Here is a 9,589-nt window from a genome sequence, read left to right as displayed (position 1 = left end):
CAGCGCGGCGAGAACAACGGTAAGGTGATAGGCATGAGAGGGGAGAGAAGAAAGTAGGTCATGACCAATTTTACAAATTTACGAAGTGAGTGGGGGCACTTTTATCCTTTTACCCCTGTCCGATAATCTCGTCAATAAGCTTTTCTGGCTCTCAGGGGGGAGATTTGTGGGATCCAATTGAGTCACCTAAGGATCAGTTACCACGTCAATATCAGCAGTTGAATAAAATGAAATAAAATGATAGTTACTGAATTTGCGAACAAGTGAATAAACCTGCAGGTGAGTTAGGGGAAGGCAAGTAGGCAGAGAGAGCCGCACGGGCCTAACCCTTCCATGGTGGGATCATCCGAGCAAGAAGGTAAAGCAGAACCAGAGTTCGACGAATCCTTCTCCTTTCCAATGACCTAGAGAGATCCCGAAACAAAGAGGAATTTACACGAGGCGTTAGGGGAGAGAGAGATAGACGGGGAAGAGGGGATGGGGAAGAAACCGCCATTCTCCTTCCGCCGGACAACCAGCCGCCGCCGCCCGTCTCCGAAGTCACCGGAGGCGTCCCATGCGGCGGGCCGTCAATAACTCGATCTCCGCCATGGTCGCCGCGTCCAGCAAGCCGAAGAAGAAGGCTGGCGGGGCGAGGCTCTGGATGCGGTTCGACCGCTTCGGCCAATCCGAGCTGATCGAGTGCGACAAGAGCACCATCATCAACCGCGTCTCGATTCCGGCTCGGGATTTGAGGATTCTTGGCCCTGTCTTCTCTTACTCCTCCAATATCCTCGGTAATGTTCAATTGTTTTCGATCTCGGATTTATACGCGCGACTGGTTTTGGTTCCTACCTTGAATTCATATTTTTCGTTCCTTATATTTGAACTTTGAAGGGTTTTGAGTCTTACACTAAAGAAATTTTACTGGTGGAGCTTTGGGCCAAGAATTTGCCAAGACGCATTTGTCTGTTAGGGGTAGACTCTTTGTTGTTTAACGTAGTCATTCAGATTGGTTGTCCTTATGTTGTGGTGAACCTGCATCTTTATCACTTAAAATGTTGTAGACATTCTCTAAAATATGGAAATACGGCTTCGTTTCTATGTCCGAACGCTTACTGTACTCCTCCTTTCCTTCTGCCAAGGAGGGCAGGCGGTTATCAGGATGGAGTCAAGGAGGTAGGCTTGGAGCCAGCAATAAAGCTAGCAAAGAAGCTCTAACGTGAGCGAGTAGCCTTTGCCAAAGAAGCACTAAGAGGTTACTTGTTTCTTTCAGATTGATTATATTAGTATTTTGGCAGAAAGAATAGGAATACCAGTTTTCCAAATTAAAAAAAGAACAAGCAAGAGAAGGACAGGCCAGTGCCATCTCACTAGAACAAGAAGGACATTTGTTTTCTTTTTTCTTTGTTCTAAGTTCTTCTGGGGCCACTCCATGGGGCTATGGCATTATACCAACAACCTTGAAGGACTGGCTCCTTTGGTTCTGGTGGTTGGTTTGGATGATAATGTGATGCAGATTTTTTTTCCCTTCTTGCAGCCAGGGAGAAAGCCATGGTTGTCAACTTAGAGTTTATAAAGGCTATAGTCACAGCTGAAGAAGTACTGTTGCTTGATCCTCTCCGGCAGGAGGTTCTTCCATTTGTAGATCAGCTGAGGCAACAACTTTCTCATAAAAGCCCGTCCAAAGTTCGAGAAGGGGGCCAGATGTCTCTTCAAGACGGTGAAATGCATGTGTCAACCAGAGGGCAATGGCTACCTGTTCCCGAATCTGCAGAAGGTTTACAATGTGAACTCCCATTTGAGTTTCAAGTCCTGGAGATTGCATTGGAGTTTGTCTGTACATTTCTGGACTCTAGTGTGGCAGACCTTGAGCGAGATGCTTACCCTGTATTGGATGAACTGGCAAGAGATGTTAGCACCAAAAATCTGGAGCATGTTCGTAGTTTGAAAAGCAATCTGACCCGATTGCTTGCACGGGTTCAAAAGGTATGCTTCATTTTTTGATCTTTTTGCTACAAGATAATATTGTATGGAAAATTGGTTCACTTGCAAGCTACTTTTTATGAACATATATATAGTATGTGAATGTGAAAAAAGTGGAAAGGCTGTGATTCATCTTAAAGTGTAGAACTTATGAACGCTTTTGGTGCATCCTTCCAGTGGCTTTTAATACAAGGTGAATTGACTTGCTTTAGGGAGTGTCATGTGACTTATATGCAGCACATATAGATTTTTCTTGACTGTGCCAAGCTTACACTTGTTGTCTTCTTTGTTAGCTCAAAAACTGTGTTGCAGTTGGTTGTTTTGTTAGTTTTCTATCAACGCTTAGCCTGTTTTAAGGTCAGGAAAACAAAGGCCAACATTGGGATGAGAGTTGTTGAGTAGTGAGAATTGTGCCAATGGTTTTCTCGTGAGGTTTGAGCAGTAACCTTTGTAGCAACACAGACTTGACCTTTGACGGGATAATGATGTCTCTATAGATTAATATCCAAGACTATATGCTTATGAACATGAGCATTCAACTGTATTTGATTTTTAACAAAGTAAAGCTATCAGAGAATCTTTTACTTGCCCATTCTGTCTTGAATTGAACTCTCTTGATTGTTCCTGTAACAAGTGACATTTTCTACGCCTTTTCTAGCCTTGTTCAATGAGATTTCTTTTTGAGCTTTCTCTGATGAATTATCTGAAAAAAGGATGCAATTGAATTAGGACTTAGGGTGCAATTAGGAGATTTTATTATATGAGGATTTGTTGTTTCTTTCTTAGTTTGGTTTGATAGGATATGATTTTGTTTTTATTTTATAGTTTTGCTATCTTTATATATTTATACCCTATCATAAGCTTGACGAATATTGAATTTTGGGATCCTCTAAATTTTCTTTTCTTTCTCTCAGTCTCTACTCTCCATTCCTTTTCTTTACTCCTATTATTAGACTCTAATCACTCTTCTCTATTAATTTTTTTTTCTTTCCTAATTGAACACCATTTCAGCACTTCAAAAGCTTGAAACACCCATTGTCCTCCAAGAAAATGAAACTTAGTTTAATTTTCACACATCTATAGTTATCATGCTATAGATAAGAATATGATCAATAGATTCAGCTACTTCCTTTCTCAATAGATTCACTGGAGGTATTTTCATTGTTGACAACTAATGATTTTCCTATAAACGTAGAAATTAAGGAAGGGTCTTCTGCTTCCTAATGTTTAGTTGTTCTTATTCTTAAAGAAAATTGATGCGTGTTACATATTGTCATGAACCTAGTGTTAACCTAGGGTTTGTAATGGAATTTGGAAGAAATCGGGGGAGAGAGAAGAGTAAGGGACAGAGAATTTAGAAGAATGGAGGGAGAATTCATAAAGAACATAGAAGGAGAGAGAATTTGTGGGGAAAAAATTCTGATATCATTCAACAACTAATGACGACCTTTTAACTGATAGCCTACTTACAATGCTCAATCTTTTAGTTTTAGGTGTAACTGAAAGGTACAACATGAACAACAATCTAGGGTACAATGCAGTAAATTCATTAAACTACAACTACTATTATATTTACTATCATATCCTTGGGGTCGTGACAATCCCCCCCCCCCCTCTTCCTTGAGAGATTTTTTGTCCCCAAGAAATTACAACAACTGTGCTACTGTTTTTTCATCCAATCCCTGTTTTTACTATCTAATTCATCATTCGCCTTATCTTGTTCCTTTCTCTTTTCTTTGTCCTCTTTTTATTTCTCCTTCCTGGACTTTTCTTATTCTCTCTTACATTTTTTTCTTTTCCTTTTACTACAATTGTAAGATGTGATCCTCAAAGATCTCCTTGTCCAATCTCTCTTCTCCAATCGATCTATATTCTCAATCAGAAGTTCTAGTGATTTCCTTGATGATGCCTAAAAGATTAGTGTTAGAGTAACTCACAACACTCCACCTATTTTCTCAACTCAACCAGCTCACTATCAAACCCAACAACACATCGATAGACGAAACGCATAAAGGAAAAACACAAAACAGAAACACACACAAGAAACAACAAAGATTTATCCTGGTTTGGTCTTGAAATCCAAGACCTACATCTAGACTGCTAGGCACCAATTAAATCACTATCTTGAAACACCCAAGGGATGATTACAACGAGAACTGAACCCCTCCCGCCCATATACACTGAAAGCTATAGGGATACTAGGGAATACAAGCTACAAACCAGCCACTCCCTACCTCTCGCACTCAATCCCGAAATCAAGACAGAAAACCGGAAGCTAAACTTCACAACAATAGGTGCACTAAACCTCTCTACCAATACTCCTATCCACGACCCCCTATTTATAGGATATAGGGGTGCGGAGTACAAGATAGAAATTAAACAACCAACTAACCAACTGCCTAACTGATTTAACTAAACTCAAAAGACAACTGCCCTCTTCTAGAAACAAACCTTCTAGAAGAGCAATTAAACAGAATCGACTATGCAGCAGAACAATAAAAATTACATGAAATACATTTAAAAAACTAATCTAATACAAATGACACAACAATTAGCAAAGTCCTTTGCCAGATGTTGATGGTTTTTAACTTTTTTTTCCTCCTCTCTGGCTCTATCTAGTAGATCCTCGAATACTAGCTTTGCATTGTTATCAGGTATTGGAGGAGTACCTATTCCTTCTAGAAAAAGAGACTTAAAAATCTTCAAAATCCAAAGTTGATGTGATCGTATCCTTTCCTAACTTCACATCATCTTTGGCTTCCTGATTGCTGGCATGCACCAAAGGTTCATCTTCAATTGATATCTCCAATGGTGTCACATTGATTTTTCTAGCTGTCATTCCTATCTTGGCATCCAAGATTTGTTATAATCATATAGCAATGGCACCACAACCCAAGAGGGGGGTGAATTGGGTGTTTGAGAAATTTAAAACTTTTTTGGGAGGTTTTGAAAACAAAATATTAAAACAATGAAATGCAATTAAAATAAATGCAAGAGGGACACAATGATTTATAGCTAAATCAAGCCTAATCCACTATTTTAGCTCCTTATTGTCACGAACCTAAGGTTTGTGATAGATTAAAAGAGGAATTAGAAGGAATTGAGGGAGGGAATTAAGGGATAACAGTATAGAGAAAAAGATTTAAGGAGAAATGAGAGAAAGAGAGGGAAATTTGAAGGGAGATTGAGCGAGAATTCTAGAGAGAAAAATGAGAATATTCATTCGATCAATTTAGGTATAATCCTTCCAACCTCAGTTGTGGCTTATATATAGCCTAACAGCCTCCCACATGCTCCCATGTGCAATATAACAACTAACTTGATTACTTATAGAATAGGACAAAACCCTATAACAGAAAAAAAGAAAAGAAATTACAATTATTGTATATTGCATGCCCACTCCTACTATTATATTTATTAAACTATCCTTGGGGTCATGACACTCACTAAGGATTTGAAGCAATTCACTAAAACCTCCTTTCACACCCGGTAGGCCCTTTAGCAACCTTGCTAGAAAGTACAACCTTCTACTTCACGAGTAGGCCTTCTAGTATAAATCGTTAGCAATTACAACTTCCTACCAATACTTGGTAGGCCCTCTAGCTCATAAGCTAGGAAATATAAGAATGATGTACAAGAGAAGATTTGAGTGGAAACTCTCAGTTACAATAATCTCTTAAATATAAATGCAAAGGCTTGAACAAATTATAATTAAAATCTTTTGAGAGAAAAATGAAAGCACAAGTAAAATGAAGAAGTAAAAATGAAAATGTTAGCTCAAATGAATTTATTCTTGCTCATCGGTTGTCTTAAGAGCTTCCTTGAATGGTATTTATAGTGCATTTCAAGAGCTTCAAAAGAAATTAGCCATTTATAGCCATTGGAGCTGGTAAAATTAGTCGTTGGACGTCTCTAAAACAAAAAAAGATCAATAGATTCAAAGCATCGGTTGACAAGTTAGCTCAAATATGAAAAACGGTTGACAGTCTATGAAAAACGACACTTACTGATGCGGAGATTCTGTCAGTCGATAGATTGCAACAAACGGTCGATAGTTCAAAGGCAATTTCGGGAAAAAATCATTGTGGCAAATAGTGAATATCACTGTAACAAACAGTCAAAATCACTGCAGCAAACGGCTGTATTATTTTAAAATCAAGCTCTTTCAAAAGATTTTTTGATATAACATTTTTAATATAATATTCCAAATGCCATCAAGAAATTTATCACAATATTTTTGGCATTGGATTGTATGATGAAATTAATTTTCATTTTTGTACTTAATAGAACATATAAAAGTAATTTGGAGCACTAAGTTAATAACCATTAACAAAATAATTTCATCATCAAAATACAATTGTTTTTCATCATCAAAACCATATCAAAGGCAAAACATCAGAATTGGTTGATTCATCAGCTTCTTGCAAACTAGAGGTAGTTAGTAGGATTCCAGCTTCCGCTAGAATCTGCAGTGGATCTTGGAGGAGATTCCACTGGCAGATTGACTTGAAGTATCTTTGAAAACTTATTCAAAAAAGTTGTCCAGCTTTTGGCCAAACTGAGCAAGATTTTCCTTGACTCCTTTATCCATTGCTTGCAATCTAAATTCAGCAAACCTGAATCAGCCTCTGTCAACAGTCGAAATAGATTAATCAGCAGCTTCCTGAGAATCGATTGGCTTTGATACAGCCTCCTGTAATTCAATCGGCTCTGGAGCAGCTGCTAGGATTTGCCTGAATGTCAGCCTAGAATCAGTTTGCTCTGCTTTGCCTTAAAAATCCGAACCTTAATCAGCTGCTAGGAATTGATGGAATCACAGCCAAGAATTGTTGGCTCTAATACCAATTGTCAGGAACCTAGATTTAACCTAGGGTTTGTAATGGAATTTGGAAGAAATCGGGGGAGAGAGAAGAGAAAGGGAGGGAGAATTCAGAAAGAACCGAGAGGGAGAATTTGAGAGGGAAAGAATTCTGATATCATTCAACAACTGATGACAACCTTCTTACTGATAGCCTATTTATGGTGCTCTTGTTTTTCAGTTTTAGGTGTAACTGAAAGGTACAACTGAACATCAATCTAGGGTACAATGGAGTAAATGCATTAAACTACAACTACTATTATATCCTTGGGGTCGTGACACATATTAGTAGCCATTTGCCTTTTTATTTATTTGTTTTATTTTTATGTCCTTATTTTGATTTTTACTTTATTTTATCTATTTTTCTTTTTAATTTGCGCAAATGTTTTCTGTTAGGTGCGCGATGAAATCGAACATCTGTTGGATGACAATGAGGATATGGCACATTTATACTTAACAAGGAAATGGATTCAAAGTCAGCAATCAGAGGGTTTGTTAGGTGGTTCAGCTTCAAATAACATTGCCAGTACTGGATCACATCTTCGCCGTCTAGGTTCTAGCAGGAGTGCAAGTTTAGTGTCAAGCAACTATTTTGATGACCAGGATGTGGAAGACCTGGAGATGTTGCTTGAGGCTTATTTCATGCAGCTAGATGGGACTCGGAACAAGATACTGTCTGTAAGTATTAATATTCTCGAATATAGCCTGGGTAGAATTCTGAAGAAACTTTATTACATCATGCAACCCCAAAAATTGCTGTAGGAAAGTCACTGGAATCTGCTTATTATTTTGATACCTAACTTAATTGAAGTTGAACTCTGGTCCTTTAAAATTGATAAATGTATCCTAAACTGCTGGATGCCCCATAAAATTACTATGTTTTTGTGGTCTCTGGTCTTTATGTATTTAACACAGTTGTTACTTCTCAAATTCAAAAGAGCCGAATTTTAGGTTATATTTTTTGCACCAATATCATGTAGCTCCTGCTTTCTTTACGTGAATATCATAGTGTGAGCTGTAATCAGTTGCAAGGCTGCTGTCAAAAGGCATTAAGTCCTAGTAGATGGTAAATCCTAGTTTGGATGTGATATTCGAAATTCTGTGGTCAAAAACATGTTTTTATCATCACAAAATGACACAGCATTGCCTTGGGTTTCACTTTAAGTCATTGAGTCATTAGTACTATGCAAAACAGAAATCTGAGTCATTTTACTTCGCTTTAGGCAAGACAAAAGGACCCCTGAGATTCAAACATTTTGGTTGTGTTCAATTGGATCCACCTAGCCTTCAATATGCTAATAGCACAACAAGCTTTGCAGAAATAAGGATTGAACTGTTGAGAAGAAGAAAATTTCTCAATTTAGCTGATCAGTTTTTCATCAAATGCTTTGACAAGTGTTGAGGGCGAGGTTTGGTAGCAACAGTAATGTTGTTCCTTTGTGTTCCAGTGATAGGTTTGAGTTGTACAAACAGCCTCTTTGCAAAGTAAGGGTAAGACTATGTACAAAAATGACCCTCCTGGTTCTCACAAAGTGGGGAGCCTCATGTGTTAGGGATGCCCATTTTTCTTTGAATTGAGCATTTCAATGTGCAGAATTATTTGAGTCTGGATATCTCTTGGCTGAGTACCTAAGTGAAATTACTGCTATGTTTGGATGGGAAAAAATCAAAGAAATTAATAGAAACCCCCTTATCAGGAACTGCTACTGCTTGTAAAAAGATTCCTATGTCAATTCAATATCAATGTTTCATACTCAGGCTCCTACACTTGACAATGATGAATTTCTAGGTATTTTGGGACCTGCTTTCTCATTTCCAGTCTTGAATGGTTCAATTATGTGAGATTCTCGTTGGGGGTGTGGAAAAAAGGTGTGTATGGGGGTGGGGGTGTAAACCAGAACCCATAGGAACGAAGGGAACTTGGGGTGAGATGCCTTTTGATTTTTTGGCAATACTTGCCACTCGGTTGTCTATGTATGTTAAACAACTGGAATATGACGCATAGTATCCCCAAACCCTGCAATGACAATCTTGCAGACTGGTTGGTTTTTTAATTCTAGAGTAGGAAAATAAGTTTGTTGTATTAAGCTTTAGGGATTTGGTTATTTATGACATTTATTGGCTGCGTCTGGTCTTATGTGTTGATGTTTCTTTATTCCATATAGATAAATAAACAAAAAGCAAAACCAAAAAGCTTGCATGAGTATGGCAGTTGATTTTTATCTGCGGAATGCAGGTCCGCGAATATATTGATGATACAGAGGATTATGTCAATATCCAACTTGACAACCAGAGAAACGAACTTATTCAACTCCAGTTGACATTGACCATTGCATCATTTGCTATTGCTGTCGAGACTCTTATAGCTGGGTCATTTGGCATGAACATCCCTTGTCCATTGTACGATATTAATGGGATATTCAACATCTTCGTTGGAGCTGTTACTGCTGCCTGTGTATTACTTTTCCTGCTTGTTCTGGGATATGCCAGATGGAAGAATCTGCTTGGGTCATGACTCCTCCATAGCATGCTATACCTGCCTTTATGTATTTATTAAAATGAAAAAAAAATGCTATAACTGTCCTTTGATGCTATATATTCAGAAGTTTAATGGGCTTATTCTTATGCCCTGAAAGGCTGCAATTATATAACCTTGAAAAGTCTTCGGGCCTCATGGAAGTTCTGTTTTGTTTATATTTCAGATTATGGTATATAACATATAATGCTTGAGATCCTTTTGTCTCCTTGTAATCCGCTATAGTTCCT

At 38.1% G+C, this 9,589-nt stretch overlaps 1 protein-coding gene across 1 annotated transcript; it reads left to right on the top strand.

The window, feature by feature from the left end:
- Window positions 1-244: 244 nt before the first annotated feature.
- On the top strand, window positions 245-9,557 carry LOC127801617 (magnesium transporter MRS2-4-like). Its single transcript, XM_052336889.1, is given in 5 exon segments — window positions 245-563; window positions 565-776; window positions 1,520-1,968; window positions 7,220-7,501; window positions 9,060-9,557. Coding segments are annotated over 5 exon segments (1,308 nt in total). The 5' UTR covers window positions 245-477; the 3' UTR covers window positions 9,339-9,557.
- The last annotated feature ends 32 nt before the right edge of the window (window positions 9,558-9,589 follow it).

This window comes from Diospyros lotus, chromosome 5, assembly GCF_014633365.1.
Source record: "Diospyros lotus cultivar Yz01 chromosome 5, ASM1463336v1, whole genome shotgun sequence".
In the NCBI taxonomy this organism is placed as follows: domain Eukaryota; kingdom Viridiplantae; phylum Streptophyta; class Magnoliopsida; order Ericales; family Ebenaceae; genus Diospyros; species Diospyros lotus.
The sequence above is the reverse complement of the archived record's forward strand: the minus strand, read 5'-3'. Positions and strand labels throughout refer to the sequence as shown.